Source organism: Trachemys scripta, chromosome 3 (genome assembly GCF_013100865.1).
Source record: "Trachemys scripta elegans isolate TJP31775 chromosome 3, CAS_Tse_1.0, whole genome shotgun sequence".
Taxonomy (NCBI): Eukaryota; Metazoa; Chordata; order Testudines; family Emydidae; genus Trachemys; species Trachemys scripta.
In genome coordinates this window covers 5839539-5860857 of record NC_048300.1, presented here as the reverse complement: position 1 = coordinate 5860857, position 21319 = coordinate 5839539, and the positions used below count along the sequence as shown (strand labels likewise).

The following is a 21319-nucleotide window of genomic DNA, read 5'->3' as shown; positions in this document are numbered from 1 at the left end:
TTGGCTAATAGCCATTGATGGACCTATCCTCTATGAATTTATCTAATTCTTTTTTTAACTTAGTTATACTTTTCTGCCATCACAACATCCCCTGGGAACAGGCTGACTGTGCATTGCGTGAAGAAATACTTCCTTTTGTTTGTTTTAAACCCGTTGCCTTGTTAATTTCATTGGATGATGCCTTGTTCTTATGTTATGTGAAGTGGTAAATAAAACATATTTATTCATTTTCTCCATACCATTCATGATTTTATAGACCTCTATCAGATCCCGCCCCCACAGTCATCTCTTTTCCAAGCTGAACAGTCCCAGTCTTCTTAATGTCTCTTCATATGGAAGCTGTTCCATACCCCTAATCAGTTTTGTTGCCCTTATTTGTACTTTTACAATTCTAATAGAACTTTTTTTGAGAGGGGGCAATCAGAACTGCATGCCTTTCAACGTGTGGGTGTACCGTAGATTTATATAGTGGCGTTATGATATTTTCTGTCTTATTGTTCATCTTTTTCCTAGTTGTTCCCTAACACTGTTATCTTTTTTGACTGCCACTGCACATTGAGTGGATGTTTTCAGAGAACTATCCACAAGATCTTTTTTGAGTGGTTACAGCTAATTTAGACCCCATCATTTTGTATATATAGTTGGGATTATGTTTTCCAGTGTGCATTACTTTCCATTTATCAACATTGAATTTCTTCTGCTATTTTGTTGCCCAGTCATCCAGTTTTGTGAGATCCCTTTGTAACTCTTCGCAGTCGGCCTTGGACTTAACCATCTTGAACAATTTTGAATTGCCTGCAAACTTTGCCATCTAACAGCCTACCCTTTTTTCTAGATCATTTATGAATATGTTGAACAGCACTGGTTCCAGTACAGATCCCTGTGGGACCCTGCTATTTACTTCTCTCCACTGTAAAAACTGACCATTTATTCCTACCCTTTATTTCCTATTCTGTAACCAGTTACTGATGCATGAGAGGACCTTCCCTCTTATCCCATGACTGCATACTTTGCTTAAGAGTCTTTGGTGAGAGACTTTGTCAAAGGCTTTCTGAAGTATACTGTATCCACTGGATCACCTTTGTCCACACACTTATTGACCCCCTCAAAGAATTCCAATAAATTGGTGAGACATGATTTCCCTTTGCAAAAGCCGCATTGACTCTTTCTCAACATATTGTGTTCATCTATGTGTCTGATAATTCTGTTCTTTACTATAGTTTCAACCAAATTGCTGGGTACTGAAGTTAGGCTTACCAGCCTGTAATTGCCAGGATCGCCTCTGGAGCCTTTTTTAAAATTGGCAGATTGCTAATGTAACATTAATCAGCTGGTACAGGGGCTGATTTAAGCTAGTAGTTCTCAACCTTTCCAGAGTACTGTACCCCTTTCAGGAGTCTGATCAGTCTTGCGTACCCCAAGTTTCACCTCACTTTAAAAACAACTTGCTTACAAAATCAGACATAAAAATACAAGTGTTGCAGCATGCTATTATTGAAAAATGGCTTACTTTCTCATTCTTACCAAATAATTATGAAATAAATCAATTGGAAAATAAATATTGTACTTACATTTCACTGTATAGTATATAGAACAGTATAAACAGGTCATTATCTATATGCAATTTTAGTTTGTACTGACTTCGCTAGTGCTTTTTATGTAGCCTATTGTAAAACTAGTCAAAAATCTAAATGACTTGATGTTCCTCCTGGAAGACCTCTATGTACCCCCAGGGGATGTGTACCCCTGGTTGAGAACCATTGATTTAAGCAATAGGTTACGTAGCACAATTAGTAGTTCTTCAATTTCATATTTTAGGTCCTTCAGCACTGTTGAGTCAATACTGTCTGGTTCTGGTGACTTATTACTGTTTAATTTATCAATTTAATTTATCAGTTTAACTACTGTTGATGTTGAGGCCCCAGTCCTGCTAACACTTATGCACATTCTTAACTTTATGAACGTGAATAGGCCCATTGACTTCAGTGGCACTACTCATATGCATAAAATTAAGCACACATGTAAGTGTTTGTGTGGTCCCACTGCAACGGAGGGTATTGAAATTCGTGTTGTTTCAATCTTAATTGTTGTATTCAGTCTTTTATCTCCAAAAAACAGCTGGTGGATATATTTTATTGCATCCAGGATTCACAAGGCTGTCAGGTGACAAAAGTTATTGCAAGAACTAATCTTGATATAATCAACCATATAAAACTTTACCTTTTTAAAGATTGGTTGATAGGTTGGTTTAGCTCACCTGGAATATTCATGTGGTGTTTCTTGTCATAGGAATAATTATTTTTCAGGTGTAATATCCCCAGTCAAAGGGCGTTAAGGAGTTAAAAAGTTGGATTTGATCCCTGGGTTTTTTTAAAAAAAATCTTTTTCTAACTACATCGCTCTATTTTATGTCTTTGTCAAGAGACATTGTCATGGCTGCATTTTTATGTCTAGATTATATTACTGATTATTATTCCATAAACCATGAGAATTATTGCAGATTCTATATCCAAACCTATTTTAGCTGTCTGTCTGGGCTTAAATAAACATTTCATGCAGCACCTGTTTTATTTTATAGCTTTTGTAATCAAACTGGCAATTTGAAAGAGGAAGACCTTGAGGCATGTGAAGCAGTTGTCCTTCATCAGCTTCAGGGATTGTTGCAGAACACATTGAACGGATGCCTCTTACCTGAGAAAACACTTAATGACAGAGGTAGATCTACAGATGAAAAGCAAGTCAGGTATCATAGTCACAAAACTAATGCAATCATACAATTAATGTTCTTACTCTTTGTCTGAATTTGTTTCTGAATGTTTCACGAAAAGAAAGCAGAATATAGGTCAAATCCTGAGTGACATTAACATTTCAGAATTCCAAGAGGTGATCTACACACACTTCAATATCAGCCATGTGATTCAAGCATTGTAAATTAGCAGAATAAGCCGATTTTTTACTAGTCAGTTTTTAAAATCACTTCAGTTGAGCTCTTCTCACTAAAAGGTTGTGCACCTATTTGCTTTTTACATGTTAAGTGTAAAGTTTTTTCTCATTTTAAATGAGACATTATATAGATTTAGCTCTGCCTTCCATTTGCATCAACGAGAGACATGTGGCTAAAATCCACTGGTCAACTTCAAAATGTATCATTAAAATATGTTAATTACATGATACACTTCCCTAACATAGAAAGGTAGGTGGACTGACTTTCAACAGCAAAAAGCTGCTCTTTGGTTTGCCTCGTCATCATAGTCTTTGCACTGTCAGGGAGAAGACTTGCACTGGATTCCCATTGTATTGCAGCCCGGGCTGCGAGTTTATTGAATTTCTCAACAGTGACTCCTTTTGCTGATTGAGGAATAGTATTAAACTTCAAAGGGATTTCATATACTTGTCCTTTATTGTTTGAAAGGCGAGTGGTTGCAATATGGAACCACGAGGATGTAGGATATAAATTTGAGGAGTAAATAAGGGTTCTTACAAAGATGCATCTTTCTGGGGAGGAGAAGAGGAGGGAAACACAGCTGTTTCTAACTATGGGTCTCAGTGTGTGGTTTATATGCTGTATCTGAAATACTATACAAAGTATCTTTCTAAAAAGCAAGATACATACACATAGAATATTTACACATAATCTGGTAATTCTGTTGAGAGCCCAGGTTGTGAAACACATGGCCAGCATAGAGGCATTTATTTGTGTCCCAGAAAATATGGTGCATTATAATAATCATTCACTTTGTAGTGAAAGTTAGAATTAAATGGTGCAAAACTGTTTCAGTTATAAACTTCTGTTTTCCTATGTTTATGCCAATTTTTAATAAAAACACTTTTTTGGGATGAAACTATTTGTTTGCTCTTGGCTCCAAGGTGAATTAGTTTGGAAACTGTGAGGAAAATTCTATCAATCATTTTTGAGTTAAATAGAGGAAATAATACTATTTTCACTTAAAAAACAAAACAAAACATTTCTTTATTCGTCTAGACTCAATTAAAATTGACTGAAATTTGAAACTTACATTGGACATAGCCCTCAACGGTGAATAGTGTCTTTGCTGGATTTGTAAAAAATGGTTTGAAATTTAATAAAGTTATGATCATATTAAAACTTGGTACTGAGCATGCACATTTACAAGTGTGTACTGGGCTAGCTTGATTATCACTTCAAAGGTTTTTTTTCTCTTAATTAATTGGCCTCTCAGAGTTGGTAAGACAATTCCCACCTGTTTATGCTCTCTGTATGTGTGTATATATATCTCCTCAATATATGTTCCATTCTATATGCATCCGAAGAAGTGGGCTGTAGTCCACGAAAGCTTATGCTCTAATAAATTTGTTAGTCTCTAAGGTGCCACAAGTACTCCTGTTCTTCTTTTTGCGGATACAGACTAACACGGCTGCTACTCTGAAATTTACAAGTGTGTACTTTCAGGTAGACTCTCTGCCCCTGTGTGCTGCGCAGCATGCATGCACTTAAATAAACAGATGAAGGGGATAGCAGTTGGTCTGTTTAGCATCTTCACAATTTATACTTTTGACCAGCTTCAAGTCCCTTATTCATTTTTCTCCTCTCACTCATGCCCCTTCACTCCCCTCCCCAATAGAGTTTATTTGAATGTGTGATCATGTTTCACAGATACTCAGGCTTTGTATTCCAGCCACAAAAATTTGAAATTCATGGTTCTCCATTGCATCCCTGACTGGCCGGTCTTTGTCCTCTCCTCCCGAGTTGTGGGTTGGAATTTAATGCCTATCCCTGGTTCCTTTAATTCAGAGGCTGGGATAACTAAATTGAAATTAAAATGGAACTTTATAGGAATGGACCTTAAAGGATGGACAGTTCAAATAAAAAAAAAAATTAACTTCCCAAGAGAAATTTAACTCTGTCATGATGCTTTTACTCGTCTGTAGCAAGAACAACAGAAATAAAAAATACTAATTAAATTGCTTAGCATATTATTATGATTTGGTTTTAGTATTTAAATATATAGTATAAAATCAACTCTATATGCCATGTGACTGAGTTAACGTTGCTGGAGGAAACCTTTAGCTTTTGCATTCCCTGATTTTTATTGTAACCATTTATTTTAACCTTAATGGTTAATTATTTTGTATATACTATTGTAGAAGTCTAGAATGTTTCCTTTTCATACACATGCCACAAGGCAGGGGAAGGTTTCATTAGTGAGATCATTTGCTAGCACTGTAATGAAAACAGAACTCCTTCCCCATGCCTTACGCTTAACGTTTATGCCCTAATCTATAACATGAGTAAAGTTACAGGAATGCTTGTGTTTGCAGGATCAGGGCACTTATTAGCAGTGAAGTACCATTCATTTCACAGGATTTAGTTGTCCTTTGGAGACAGATACATCAGTGCTCAGAGATGTATCGTTGCAGTATTTCCGAAGCTGTTTCTCAGGGAAATACACCTATAGCATTAAATGAAACTTGCCTCTTCTTGAATTTGTGAAACGTCTTTGGAAATGGAGCAATTTTTTTTAAATAAATATTTTTTTTTACCAGATGTAGTGGGGAATATTTTTAAGTATATGGATTGTTGTGAAAAATGGAAAACCCACTTTTGCTCAAAAATCCCCGTAAGTGTGGATTTTGAAAAAGCTGCTGGAGAAAGAGGTGTTCTTTATTAGGCTGCTTAGTAGATTAAGCAAAGTATTATTAGGGCCAGCTAGTTGCAGAAGGGAAATAGAACTCAAGACCTCCTGGCTCCCAGCACCACACTTAATCCAGTATACCATGTGACTAGGAATATTTGTAAAGTGTGTATCAGTGCAATAGAATGTTGCTAATTTATAGTACTGACTGGAAGATCTATTATGGAACACTGAATTTTGCAAATTACCAAGTAAGATGTAAGGGACCAGGGCATAGGTGGTGTGGCCTAGCAATCACAGCTGGGTTGGGGTCCACAAATCAGGATGGTAGTTGGTGGGCGGGGGTCAGAGGAATCGTTAGAGCTGGGATTAGTAAGCAAGAGTTGGGGTCAAAGTCAGGCCAGGGTCGGAGACGGGAGACCAGAGGTTGTAGTATTAATAAGAGTGGGACTTTTCAGCTTGGAAAAGAGATGACTAAGGGGGGATCTGATAGAGGTCTATAAAATCATGACTGGTGTGAAGAAAGTAAATAAGGAAGTGTTATTTACTCCTTCTCATAACACAAGAACTAGGGGGTCACCAATTGAAATTAATAGGCAGCAGGTTTAAAACAAACAAAAGGAAGTATTTTTTCACATAACGCACAGTCATACTGTGGAACTCCTTGCCAGAGGATGTTGTGAAGGCCAAGACTATAACAGGGTTAAAAAAAAACCTAGATAAATTCATGGAGGATAGGTCCATCAATAGCAGTTGGCAAGGATGGTGTCCCTAGCTTCTGTTTGCCAGAAGCTGGGAATGGGTGACAGGGGATGGATCACTTGATAATTACCTGTTTGTTCATTCCCTCTAGGGAACCTGGCATTGGCCACTGTTGGAAGACAGGATACTGGGCTAGATGGACCTTTGGTCTGACCCAGTATGGCTGTTCTTATGGAGATATATCTATCTCATAGAACTGGAAGGGACCCCGAAAGGTCATCGGGTCCAGCCCCCTGCCTTCACTAGCAGGACCAAGTACCAATTTTCCCCCAGATCCCTAAGTGGCCCCCTCAAGGATTGAACTCACAACCCAGGGTTTAGCAGGCCAATGCTCAAACCACTGAGCTATCCCTCCCCCCATATATATGTTCTTATATGTGCCAGACTAGAACTGGTAGGCAGGAATCCGGGTCAGTGTCAGGCCGGAGGTGGAGACTGGGGATCAGAGGTAGTACTAAGCTAAAGTCAGGGTCAGGCTGGGATCAGAGACCATTGATCAGGAGATCAGATGAGGTCTGGAGTTGCACCAGGCCCCAAATCTGTGTTGTTGACCAGCAAACTTCTTGGGGCACCTTCCAGAGTTAAATAGGGTTGCCGGCCAATCAGAGGGCTGCAGGACACTGTCACACTGGGTCCCTGGGCTGTACTTCCTGCAGCACCTATTCTCCACGGTGTACCCTGGCTGTGGCTCTGCATGGCCTCCCAGAGGGACTGTGGGAAAATCAGCCATCCCAAGCTCTGCAGACTCACGTAAGGCTGCAGGTACTAGAACCTAAGTGAACAAACTCAATAAATCCTGAATAAAGCATCACACAGTCATGCACATTGACAACTATACTTCATTTTTAATAATCTCTAATCATTCTATGTAGTGTACTATTAAATACAGACAATGGCAACATCATTGATTATGTGAGCACTAATGTGAGTGCACGAAGGAAGAGGCAATCAGAATAAAAGGAGTTATATTCATTTCAGCTAAATTTGTAGGACAGGGAGGGCAAGGATTTGTCAACTGTAAAGAAACAGTCTGTAGACACAGAAATGTTATTTTCCACTTTCCGCGAGGATATTACAAATTGAGTTTTTAAAAAGTAGTTAATAATATCTCATTGATTATACTGCACTAAACAAAAAGATATGAATAGTGTGGGCTGATTTTACATTTTATTGACACGCTGTTTCTGTCATATTTACTGCATGTATGTCTGTTTTCCAGGCCTGACCTGCCATTGGATTTTGCCATGTTATGGGAACGTTTGTGCAAACACATTTTGTTCTTGAAAAAACACCATGTTTTGCTGAAGGAAGAAGTAAAAGAGATGTTTGGAATTTTACTTATTTCAGAAAAAAATGCACAAGATGGCCAGGTTAGCACTTATGATCATTCAGCAGTTTTGCTGACTGGTAATCAAACAGTTGGTGTGTGCGCACGCGAATGTGTGTCTGTGGCTACAGCCTGAAGTTTTGGAGAAAAATAGAAATAAAAAATTATTTTTTTTAAAGAGCCTTTTTAGACTTACAAATAGATATCAGCTGTCACAGTGGTCCCCTACCATGATTCTTGTGATCAGTGATCACTACTGTGAAAGTTTAATCTTTCACTCTTTGCTCTTTCCCTTTCCCACTTGTGCACTGATAGCAGCTATTTAGAAATATGCATACATTTATAGGAATAAGTGACACTCCTTATCAGTGATATAAGCACCATTATACTTATATAGCAGTGGCCACTTGTACCACTTTACCCGTACCAGTTTCTAAACCATAATGGTTTAAGTAGTGCAAAAATTATTTAGAAAAGCCAAAAGGAAGCTGCAGCTTTATCAGCTATCTCATTTTTGTCTTACCCTTTTTCATTTGAAAAAGAAACACCAGGAAATTCCATACCAAAAAATCAATACTTTAAAGTTGCAAGAATCAAGAAATGCCAAATTATATAATCACTTACTGTTGTTTTCTCAGGACCTCTATCTTGTTCCATGTACTATCTATTTGTAAATGTATGCATTTGTTTGTAATCTCACCAGAAGAAAAATATATAATGTGTAAGTCAGTGGCAATGTCTACATAGTAAATCATACAGGAGGAAAAAACAAACAAACATAAGTCACTAACCCCATCTGACATTTTTCTTTTATTTAAAAAAAACTAAGAATGTCAGGAAAAAAAATTGCCATTCTTAATCAGATTCTGAGATAGTTGAAAGGTGGTTTGGGAGAAGGAAGAGGGGTCTCCATTTATTTTCTTCATGGAATAAAGCATATTAAAGAATTTCTTCAAGATTTTCAGTAGGGCATCAGTATTCCCCGGCCCCCCAAAATCCATATTTTAAATTAAATAGATGTGCTGTAGTGAAACCAGGAAAAAAATAATCACAAGCCCATTGTATCTCATTGTTCTCTGTCCATCAGTCTCTCTAGATTAATAGCTTTTCATCATGAGTGATAGCTTTTTTCTTTCTTAAAATAGCATTGTAATGCTTGGTATACTAAATTTATATGGACAATTTTACAAACAAGGCCATTGTGTATACTTTTAAAACTTTAATATATATGGTTATAAACCAGCTCCCTGTAAAAAGAGCTGGCAGTTTGATGGACCAGATACTGCCCCCACCAATCCTACCACAAATCTCGAGTAAATGGGCTTTGCACAGAGGCCATAAGAGGGGATAGAAGAATAGAATCCCCCCCTGCCCCAGCCAGGCAGCTTGGATTGGACTAGCTGTGCGGCAGCTGGGCTGTCACTGAGCCCAAGAGCCGTAGTAATAGTTGGGGCTCTTGCACACCCTCTGCAGGGAAAGTGTAGTTACTTTCATACCCTACGTGGTTTTCCCTCTGTGCAGCAGAGCATTGATGGTTCCATCTGTGACTGAGGATTTCTGTACTTGCTGGCAAGGACACGGAGGCATTTGTCCGTATGTTGTGGTGACTTTTTAAAATTTAGTATTAATCATACGTAACTGTTACGTAATGCTTTGCATCTGTTGACCACAAAGCTTGTTACAAAAGAAGGTGAGAATCATTATCCCCACTTTACAGATGGGGAAATGGACACAAAGTGACTTGCCTAAGTATCCACAGTAGGCTAGTGTCAGATCAAGGAACACAACCCACGTCTCCTGACCTAGCCCTATCTGCTAAACCGTACTGTTTCTTCAAGAGGAGGTGGATCATTATTGTCATCCAGGGTATCACTCTTCTCTACCTTTAAATGATGAGTTTATAACAAGAGTTTTTTGCATGAATCCACAATCAAAAATCAGCCCTTTGCATATCACAGAGAGCAGATATATTCTGAAGAGTTAATCAGATTTAGATTTTTAATCCAGTTTTTTTCGTAGATAGTTCATAGCTCAAAAAATAAACTGAACAAGTAATTTACAAATCTTGTTTTTTTCCCCTCATTTATGCAGTTTCCATAGGTAACTGATTTTTTTTTTTTAATTTCAGTAAAATCACAGCCCAAACAATAATGTGTAATATTTTGGTACATTGGAGCTTTATTTTAAATTGTAGTCAAGGTAATTGTACTTTTAAAAGAAATAAGGATAAATTGTTTGGCTTTCAGACTTGCAATGCACTTTGCCTGAGCAAGAGACCCAGTCAGGAGATGCATCTTTGAACTGATAGTAAATATATTTACAATATTTGTGGAGCTACTCTTATACATTTTGTATTTGGTTATAGCATTGAGGAAGCTATTGCAATGAGGCTAGAACATTGAGTGTATGATGACAATCAGGTGAGAATTTGAATAAAGATAGTAAAGAAAAAAGATTTATATTTAGAGTTCAGTAACATAAGCACTTTATTGCTCAACATATGCACTATAATCTGTTTGCTGTTGTGTTACACTGGTACCCATGTGTGCATGCATTTATTTTTGTATTATATCTACTAATCAGGATAAATTCTCAAAGGAATTTATCTTCAGGATAGATTTACCTTGGAAACCTCTTATTTACAAGGAAATTGCACAGGACAATAGGCTTCCATGAAAGTAGCCTATATAAATAAGGATAAAATACAAAGGCACACAGCTCATTAAATAAAACACATACGTTAAAGCTAGTTGGATTCCTGGAAATATTTAAACAACCTGCTATTAAATTCTTTAGAATAAAACACATTTTATGCTAAATGTTTATCCCACCTCTACACACGCACCTGCATTTTGAAGTACAAATATCTACATGTTGAAGAAAATCAAATATTTGCACTCAAAAACTCCAAATGGATAAAAAGAGGCCAGGTGGAGTTGTGATTTAATTATTTTGCTCATTATGTGCACTTAGGGTTCTTGATTATTAGGACTTCAAGATTGATACAGTTTTCAGGCCATTTTTGAAGATTTACTGTGCTGACAGATGAAGATTCCACCAAACCGTACATTGCTGGTGCCATGTATTGTCACAGCATTGCTAAAACATCCAAGAGCATGCAAAGCCCTATCAGCATTCCAAACGTGTATATAAATCCACTCATGGAGGAACCCCATGGGCAGAGTTGGGAATGCTTTAAATAAGCATCCTGAACTTAAGGAGAGTCCCATCAGTCTCTGTACCCCTCCATCACACAACCAGCCAGTTCCTCATTCAACAGGCCCGATGGGCTCAGAAATGTTTGGCTGTGACCAGTAAACCTAATTTCCCTTCTAGCATTGTCAGAAGGCAGATGTTGTGACCTTCTGTTTTGGCATATTCTCTTCCTCTCCTTCCTCTTTCCCCAACCCTAGGTTACCTTTGTCCAGTTCCTCCATGTGGTCTCCTCCACTCAAAAAGCTGTAGAGTCTCCCTCTTCCTTCCTGCCTGTAGTGTTGCCCAGATTCCTTCCTTTCTCTCTTCTCCTCCCCCGGCATGTCTTACCATCTATTTCTTTCTCTCCCTCCCTCTCCCCATCCCTTGCCATGGATGTTTTCTCTTTCATTGCCATATACTTTGAGACTACCTGATGCTCCTTTTGTGGCTTTAGGGCTAGTTGTCGGGAGTTTCCTCAGATGGGACTCTCCCTTTTTCTTTTGGTGGTCTGTGAGGGCATCTTGACCTTGAAACTTCAGGATTTGACTTATGAAAGAAACTTTCTTAAAAGTATTTCTGATAGAGTTCTTCATACTCAGTTACACTCCAGTAAATATAGGAACAATACAGCTTATTTTATAACTTGGGCCATCTTTTTAGCCTGATGTAGATCCTACCAGACTTTGGTTAAGAAGGCCTTTCTCCAGACAAGCTGGAGACCCTAATAAGGGTGTGAGAGTTTGGTCCCTGCTGGTCCAGGCATCAGCCCTTGTGGTTTTTGGGATTTCATTGTGGGATGTCTGATAGGAAGCCATCCCATTTTATCTGGATTCCTAAATGTAATATTTAGTTTCCATTTATTACTTGTGAATGATAATTTGGAATGGATTAACAATACTTTTACTAGAGGCACAAAAAGTCACAGAGAAGGAAGAAGGCCATATTGGTAAAAAAACAAACAAACAAAAAAACCACTTAAAGGGGAAGTGAAGGCAGCTACAAAAATAATTATATAATATTAACATAAGTTAGCAATTGTAGGAAATTGATAAGAGAGTAAAAGGACACGAGAAATCTATGTCTGTAGAGTTAAGGACAATAGGAAGGAATTTTTAGAAATATATATTGGGACCAAAGAGAATCTAACAATGGTATTCGTCCATTACTAAATGGAAAGGGTAAAATTATTAATAATAATGTAGAAAAGGCTGAAGTGTTCAATAAATATTTGTTATGCATTTGAGGAAAAAATAGATGACATAGTTATCTCATATGATAACACTCTTTCTATTTGTCTACTATCTCAGGAGTATGTTCAGCAGCAGCTGCTAAAGTAAATGTTTTTAAATCAGCAAGTCCAGATAACTTGCATCCAGGAGTTTTAAAAGAGCTGACTAAGGAGCTCACTGAAGCATTAATGTTGATTTTCAATAAGTCTTGGCCCAATGTGGAAGTTTCAGAAGACTGGAGGAAAGCTAGTGTTGTGCCAATATTTAAAAAGGGTAAACAGGATGATGTAGTTAATTTATAGGCCTGTTAGTCTGACGTCTAACGCGGGCAAGATAATGGAGGGACTTGATTAATAATGAATTAAAGGAGGTTAATATAATTAATGCCCAACCAACATGAGTTTATTGCAGATAAATTTTGTCAAATTTTGATATCTTTTTTTTATGAGATTACAAGTGTGGTTGATAAAGGTGTTGATGTAATATACTTCTACAAGGCATTTGAATTAGTACTCATGACATTTTGACTTTAAAAAACTAGTAAGATCTAAAATTAACATGGCACACATTAAATTGTGGCTAACAGGTCTCAAAATGTAATTGTAAACGGGGAATCATCATTCGATGGGTGTGTTTCTAATAGAGTCCCACAAGGATTGGTTCTTGGTCCTGCGGTATTTAACATTTTTATTAGTGTCTTGAAACAAAACATAAAATCAACACTGATAAAACTTTCGAATGACACAAAAATTGGGGGGGGGAGGTAAATAAAAAGAGGACTGGTCGCTGATATAGATTGATCTGGATTATTTGATAAACTGGGCACAAGCAAACAATATAGGTTTTCCTATAGCTAAATGTATACATCTGAGCACAAAGAACCTACCATACTTCTATGATGGGAGACTCTGTCCCTGAAAGCAATGACTCTGAAAAAGATTTGGGGAGGGGTGGGAGGGAGAGAGGGTGAGAAGGGATAAAGAGCTCAATCTTACTCATTTTAACAAAGAAGGTTAAGAGATGACTTGATTAGTCTATAAGTATTTACAGGGGGAACAAATATTTAATAATGGGCTCTTCAGTCTAGCAGAGAAAGGTATAACGTGGTCCAATGGCTGGAAGTTGAAGCTAGACAAACTCAGACCAGGCGTAAGGCATCCTTTTTTTTTTTTCCTAAATTGTGAGAGTGATTAACCACTGGAACAATTTACCAAGGGTCATGGTGGATTCTCCATCACTGACCATTTTAAAATCATGATTGGATGTTTTTCTAAAAAGTAAGCTCCAGGAATTATTTTGCGGAAGTTCTATGGCCTGTGTTATACAGGCCAGATTAGTTGATCACAGTGGTACCTTCTGGCCTGGAATCTGTGATGGTGCACATGTCCATCAGTAACAGCATAAAATATATTACTAGTAGAATCTTTGTCAGTTGAATTGCTTCTGATATAATATATTAGATTTGCATTGTGATGGACTCTCAATTGGAAACAAGTCTGTCTTTTCAATAATAAAAATATTTCGTGATCCTGGCTATAGAACCTAATTTATTTTTAACATTAACAAAAAGCAATCACTTAGAATTTCCCTGATTTGTGTTGATGTGCTTTTGTTATTTACATGTATTGAAATCCTGTGCATGAGGTTAATTTAAAAAACAAAACAAAACCTTCACTGAAAGTTATTTGCTCACGACTCAAAAAGAGCCATTGTGGTCTCTTGGGTAAATAGCGGATTAAGAAAAAAAGCAAATGAGTAATATTTACCTATGGGACCTGAATGATTCCAGCTGGAGCCATTCCATTCTCACAGGTAAACATATAAAGAAAGTCACAAAATCTAGGATTATTTCCATGAGACATCAGTCCAGATCCTTGGAGGCTCCCTCATTTATTGAACCATTAGATAATTAGAGCTTGAAACTAGTGAGATCTACAGAATCAGGCCCCTAATTTGCACACTATATAATAAAAATCCTTAACAGCTGGAGGGAGGAAAAAATGGAAACAATGCTCTATATTGATAAAAGGTTCATTTGAAAATACGTCTTTTCAATTGTTATTTGCGTGCGTGTGTGTGTGTGTATATGTGTGTGTGTGTGTGTGTTGTGTACTTGATTTTAAGTTTTGGATCAAATCCATTTTTGAGTTATACAACCAAAAATTTAAAAATATGTAAATTTCTATTTTAAAAAGGTTTTAATGCTCAGAAATAACTTGCTTTTTAAAAACAGTGCTAAACTTGCTTCTAGAACTTTGCTAGTTGCTTTTAGCTCGGAGCTATGTTTTTTAGCAATTATAGCCTTCTTGGAAAATGTAGGTTTTAATTAAAGATAGAAAAAGCAAAAAAGAAAGCTAATACATCCTTAACTATAGAGATATGAATGGTGCTGCTGAAATACATATGAATACACAAGACTGAATAAACTGTCTGGGTACAATCAATAATACTGTACGTTTAGAGCCTGAACCAAAGCCCATTTAAATAAGTGGAAAGACTCCCATTGACTTCAGTGGGGTTTGGCTCAGGTCCTTCAGCCCCAAGTACATTGGGTTAGGTATAGTTTTATCTAGCCTTATTTTACTTGTAGTTTAAAACAATTTAGGTAAACTCTGGGCGTGGTCTGCTTGGCCAAAGTGGATGAGGAAAATGCTTCAAAACCCAGTTAGTCTGAATCAATTTTAAAATATTGTAACAATGTTTCTGGCCTAGCATAGCTGGTGGCACACTGTATTTTCTTTCCTTGACGGGTAACTCATCAATGACAAAACACTGATGATTTCTGGAAAATGTATTGCTTAAAAAAAAAAGGCGTTGTAAGTTTGTGTTAGGAATTAAATTAAACTATGAAGTAAAGTAAGAGCAATTTAACTCAGAGATAATTTAATATCTAAAAACAAATATCCTGACAACAGATTATATTGTTAAGTAAAGATTAACCTACATTTATGTTGAAAAAGAATGTAGTTCTGAGACTAAGGATAATAGCGTGCTGCAGTTATTTTTACGTATTTATTTACTTTATTTATTTTAAATGCTGTAGGTTACGCTGTTATTGAGAGAGGTCCTTCCGGAAGAGTGTGGTGATAGGTCATCTATTCATAGTAATGAATCATCTTACCGCTTGCCATCAATTCTGAATGACAATGGGGAAATAAAGCAAACAAAACATGCTCAATGGCTTGACAGCATTGGTACAAGGGAACAAGGTAACTAATGTTAAAAGATCCACAGAAACAAATGCATTCAAAGTTATTGTCATTCTCAGTGTCTCAAGATTATATATATATATATATATATATATAAAAATATAATACCAAAGTCTGTAAAAAAACTGTGTATATTACTGCAGTTCTGATGAATTAACAAATTTCTTTTTTGTATTTACTGTGGGGTAATATAACATTCTCAAATGTCCATTAGTAGTAATTATTATTTCTGTTCACTTATTTTAAATGAGCATTCTATAATGATTAGATTTCTATTTTTCCTTTTTAAATGTAAGTTAGAAATGTAAGCCCTGTGTTGAGGTCTGTCTACCATTTATAAAACACATTTTGCCATATCAAAATTAGGTAAGTATTGTTTACTTATAAACCCAGATTGGGGAATAGACTTTTTTTTTCCCCCTTCATTTTTGGAAGTGAAAAATTCATGACAAGAAAAGCTGCATTGCATTTTCGAAGTTATGAATTGAATATGTTTATAAAAGTCTGGTTAGTATCTTTAGCTAAAGAAAAGTAATATAATGTAGTCTCTTGCAATGACTAAAATATGGTAACTTGCTTGGTATGCCTTCAGAGCATTCCTTACATGAAAGACTAAAAGAGACAGGCAATTAGGATGCAGTCCTCTTTACACAGCAAACATAAACAAACTGATTTAGATCTCCTAAATTCATGCTAGTCTGACCCAGGGAGGAGAGAGATACTTTGATTTAAACTAATTAATTTTCCAGTATAATGTATACTATTGCTCTTGGACTATTGGGCAAGACTGTAGTGTTTATAGATTTTGGGTTTTGTTGTTTTTTTAAAAGTCTCATCACGACTTACATTATTTAAGATATTTGGTTAGCTCACTGCTTTCTCTGGAAGCTACACAGAGACACAGTAGCATCATATTTGACTAAAGTTCACAGTAGGCTCCTCTTTTAAGAACTGTAATGGACAGTTTAGATCAATAAATAAGAGATAACAAAAGTGAAAAATTAAAGGGAATAGGGCTTAAAAGAAAACAAACCAGTCTGATCATTGTGGCTTTGAAATGTGTTTTCATTATTGTGTGTTCACATACAGAAGTCACAAGCTGGTGTGAAGATGAGAGCAAGGAAGAAAGCTTGGCAGAAAAGATTCCTATTACAGGTAAAAGTAATGGCTGCATAATAGCCTCAAATACAGTATTCAACTTTATTATATAATCAAAACATTGCATTTCAGAGGTTTGTGGATCCACTAATAGTGAGTAAATTCTGCTACTACATACTGAGCACAGAGATTAAATGTAAGATCATAAAGTACACGCTTATGTTAACATAAACCAAGATGGAAAAATAACAGTGCCTATTTAATTCCTTGTAATCATGTTATACATTTAAACCATGTGAATATCCTCTGTCATTTAGCCTTTGAGGTCTTAGTATCGGTGTTACAAAGGTCAGTCTCCATGGGGAAGATCCAGTAATTATATGGCAAACTACAGATGTTTCTGATTTGATTCTTTTCTTTTCTGTAGTAATTGAACGTGTATCATTAGAATAAGAGCAGAAAAAACTGTGCTAGACAGGAAACTCTGCTTGTGCCTCTGTTATAAAGGCTGTCTGGTAATTTAAACATTTTATCAATAAGGTTTATCAAGACGTGCTAAGATCTCCCTGTAGCAGATGTATTGTGTTTGTTTACATGGAATTTGAAAAATATCATTACTTTTTTAGTTTTAAGGTATCAGTAGCATACACTAGCATTCAGGACAGAACTCTGTATTTGTAATCTGTCTAAATGTATTACCTTATTTTGTAAAGTGCGGACTACTTCATTATTAATTCAAGTGTATGGCTGAATATTTATGCGGGTGTATATACAATGCTATGGAGGTGATGAGGCAGACATGTGCATATACAGTTTTTGTTGTTGGTTTTCTGGCTTGTTTTTTTAATATAAAAACAGTGTTCTTTCATAAGGAGAACAACTCATGCTTCTATGGAGGTTTTTTTACATTTCTTTCCTGAACTTTGTTTTATAGCTCAAATATAAAGACTTACTCCTTGTATTCCAGGATTTCACCCTAAGAGTGGTTTCCCTTTATTTAACAGACAAATTAAAGGCATACTTTGACCTTTTGGAGAGAAGGGAAAATATCTAAGTTTACTGGCTTTGTGTGGTGTTTTTTCTGTCCTGTATCCAAACATGGCTTTGTTTTTTAACAGAATAACTGAACTGAATTTTAGAAAGGAAAAAACAAAACACAGTTTAAGAACCTTAAACTTTAACAGAATTAATGTGTAGCCTCAAAATGACAAATGCACTTTGAAAACATGGGTGGGTGGTTAGTTAAACCTACTAAGGCCAGGTCTACACTACACCCCTAATTCGAACTAAGGTACGCAACTTCAGCTACGTGAATAACGTAGCTGAAGTTCGAAGTACCTTAGTTCGAATTAGTTCGAACTTACCTTGGTCCACACGCGGCAGGCAGGCTCCCCCGTCGACTCCGCGGTACTCCTCTCGGCGAGCTGGAGTACCGCAGTCGACGGCGAGCACTTCCGGGTTCGACTTATCGCGTCCAGACTAGACGCGATAAGTCGAACCCAGAAGTTCGATTTCCAGCTGTCGAACTAGCGGGTAAGTGTAGCCAAGGCCTAAGATCCAAGTTCTGGGTTCACTGTTTCTCCTGCAAAGAGTGGATGATATTACTAACACACAGACCAGTGTAAAGAATGCTCATTTTCTCTGTGTAATTACATCACTAATAACTCCTTGAAGAGAACAAGAATCCTGAATTTGCACCTTAGTAGTTAGAGAACCTTTCAGTTCACTTTTCAGTTTCTTTTCATTTTAAGGTACATTCGTTGTGAGGTCTGAAACAGTTTTTGTACAATAGATTCCTCTGGGGTAAAGGTGCCTTCTAAGTACCATCGTATTTAAAAGACTCTCTTGATTGGGGTCCAGTCTTGCATACTACTGACCCAAGTGTGGAGTCAAAGTGCTAGCATCCAGCACTCTAGGGGGCGCTGGGTAGGTCAAAGACTGGGTTGCTGTGCTGCAAGTGCAGGCAAAAGTGGATGTACCTCTTTGTGCAAGCAGACAACTCCCCCCTCCCCCCCTTATGTTTTTCTTATTAAATGTTCATCATGTCAAACTTAAAAACAAATATTACTATTTCTCTCTTTTGTGAAACTACCAAGAAGCTTTAATCATTATTCAATTACTAAAATAATGGAAAAATCATTTTAATAAATTGCTCCCTGTGCTTTACAGTCAGTTCATGCTGATTGATGCCTTGCTTTCCACGCCAGTTCTAGCATGATTTTGTCAACTAGTGTTCTGTCATTTTCTAAGAGCATGAGATATGCCATTTAAAAGCCAGGTTACTTCTTTCAGATGCGATACATCTTCAACCCATGATCTGCCACAGGTTTCAGTTGGCCTTTGTTGATTTCCTGACCCTTCTGTTAGTTTTTTAATAAAGTACCTGTAAGTTTTGTCTGTGTGTTTGTCCTTTTACACTCCAGGTTTTGTGGCCCTGGAACACTGAGCCCACTTGATGCCTAGAGTAGAATTTTCAGTCTGTTTTTATGAGAAATTTTGAGCTCAGATTAACCTTTTTTTGTTTTGTTTGTTTTTAATGGTTCATGTCTGATACTTTGTTACAGTTTTTCTGTACTATGTATACTGAGCTTAATGCATCCAAGTTCAGTCTTGAACACTCAATGCACCCCTTTCCAATGGGGATTCATTGCAACAAGGTGTTGAGACCTTAGAAGCACTTGAGGCTTTGTGGAATCATTGTAGCTCTTGATGGTCTTTTTGCCCTTACTGCCAATGTTGAGTGGAGGGGCTTCAGCGTGTTTTTTATGAAGTCTGTGTTGAAGCTTCATGGGTATCTGACAAAGCTCCCGGGCAGTTCTGTTTTTTTATTCTTCTGCTTTTGTTCCAAAATGTTCTCTTCACCCATGCCACCTGTGAAGGAGCGTCTGTGGCTTCAGGAAGATGAGTGTGACTGCTATATACTCTGTCTTGGAGTCAAGCGTGATATGTATGGGTGCTAGGGGTCACCCAGAGATGATCTGTTTTCATGAGAAGCACCTTAAGCCTCTCCTAGTGGTAACCTGAAAGTGCTTCATAGGATTCGTCTTCTAAACAGAGTGAACTGTTAAGTGCTTTAGGTTCCCTAGTTTTAGTATCTCAGAAATAATAGTACCATCTCAATACCATGAGAGCACCATCAGAAATTATTGGCCAGGGCACAGAAGTCGATTCATCAACTCAGGCAGAGTCATTCTTTGTGCCAAGACCCTTTGGACCATGAGACTGAAAGTCTTCCTGCAACTGATGTTGGTGCTTGGATGAACCGAGTCATTAGAGTGGGAGGAGGGGTATGTCTCTGAGGTTAATGAGTGTAAACCAAATGGTTTTCGAAGGGTTCCATAGCAGTTAGCCAGTCAGCCATTCTCAATAGTCTGCTGGAACCTTCATTTCAGAAGGAAGCTTCAAGCTGTCTGCCTCTGATGGCCCTAGTTACGATGGATGACTCACACTTCACCCTGCTCTTCCTCCTGGAAAAACTGCTGTGCATCTGTCAGGAAGTGATGCTGCATGAAATCAAATCCCTCCAAAGAGAGAGCACCTCTCTGGGTGGCAAACCCTGCATTATGGAGAAGATGTGAGCAATTCACCTGCCCCTCCATGATAGTAGAAGTGGACTTTTTAAACCCTTCTCGAAAGGAGAAAATTGAAGGTTTTTACATAGAAAGTCATTTTCCTGAGAGCCTTGACTTAAGCTCACAGAGGGCCATGTTATAATACCCTTCTACTAAGTAGCTCCTTACTCCACTTGGACTACAGAGGGACTACTTATGGTATAAAGTATTATACGGCATGAGCAAGTGAATCACAGTCTGGCCCAGAATGAGTAAACATTCAGATCTAATAGGGGATATCTACACTGCAATAAAAAGACCTTCAGCATGGCCGCAGCTGGCTCAGGTCAGATGACTCGGGCTCATGGGGCTAAAACTTGCAGTGTAGATGTTCTGGCTCAGGCTGGAGCCCAGGCTCTAAAACCCTGTGATGGGGGCAGGTCTCAGAGCCTGGGCTCCAGCCCAAGCAGCAATATCTACACTGCAGTTTTTAGCCCCACAGCCCAAGGTGGCCAGGTTCCGAGACTCGGCGCTGCAGGTTTTTGATTGCAGTGTGGACATACTCATAGTGACTGATCCATATTATATCAGGTTGTACAAAGATAAACTGGTGAATGCTATGGATTCATCCTCCATTCTAGTTTCTTTCCTAAAGATTTTCACCTTAGAGAGACTGTCAAATATAGGCTTTGTACTTTTTTGTGTGTGTGTGTGTGTGTGGCTGCTTTATGAAGCATATAAAAGGCTTGAAATGTAGAGAATATTAAATCTGTTGTGCTTGGTTTTGCTGGAGGACTGCTTGGAGGTCTTGTTTGTGCCTCGTGAGCCAACTCTGCACCTAATTGAAAGGCCAGGATTGTTCAGTCTTTAACAAAGATAGTGTCTCTCCCAAATGTTTGATTGTGTCTTTGAGTTAAATAGATATTAACAAAGATTCAAAGAGTTTGAATATAAATTACTTCCTTATTCCAGTCATCAGTTTTTACTTGTTGGCATCTTGAATGTCATAATCCTATAGTCTTTCCAGAGAGAGTAAAAAAGACCTGAATTTCTAATGTAAGAATAGGCAGGGGGAAAAAATCTTAAAAAAAAAAAATTGTAGGCCTTCCTCTCACATCCTAAAGAAGATAAAAGTGCACAAATCCAATTGTTTTGCTTTTCAGGTTGCCTTTAATGAGCCAATCATCCTGCCAACTTTTTTCCCATGCCTGCACATCCTTCTTGGTGAGGTCCTTCTTTGAACGTGAAGTTAAAAGGTTCTTGGGGGTTCAGTTGGAGTGGACTAATAAAGGATTTAATAAGTCTTCCGAACTTTTTTTGTTTCATTTGATATCAT

General features: G+C 37.5%; 1 protein-coding gene across 3 annotated transcripts in view; it reads left to right on the top strand.

Moving 5' to 3' along the window:
* The window catches only part of KIZ (kizuna centrosomal protein), a 93651-nt gene that overhangs the window by 50777 nt on the left and 21555 nt on the right, over positions 1 to 21319 (top strand). For all 3 annotated transcript variants that reach the window (XM_034764031.1, XM_034764030.1, XM_034764029.1), the window contains 4 exons: positions 2579 to 2743; positions 7594 to 7744; positions 15169 to 15334; positions 16424 to 16489. In XM_034764031.1, coding sequence (XP_034619922.1) covers positions 2579 to 2743; positions 7594 to 7744; positions 15169 to 15334; positions 16424 to 16489 — 548 coding nt within the window. The remainder of the gene's footprint in view (positions 1 to 2578; positions 2744 to 7593; positions 7745 to 15168; positions 15335 to 16423; positions 16490 to 21319) is intronic.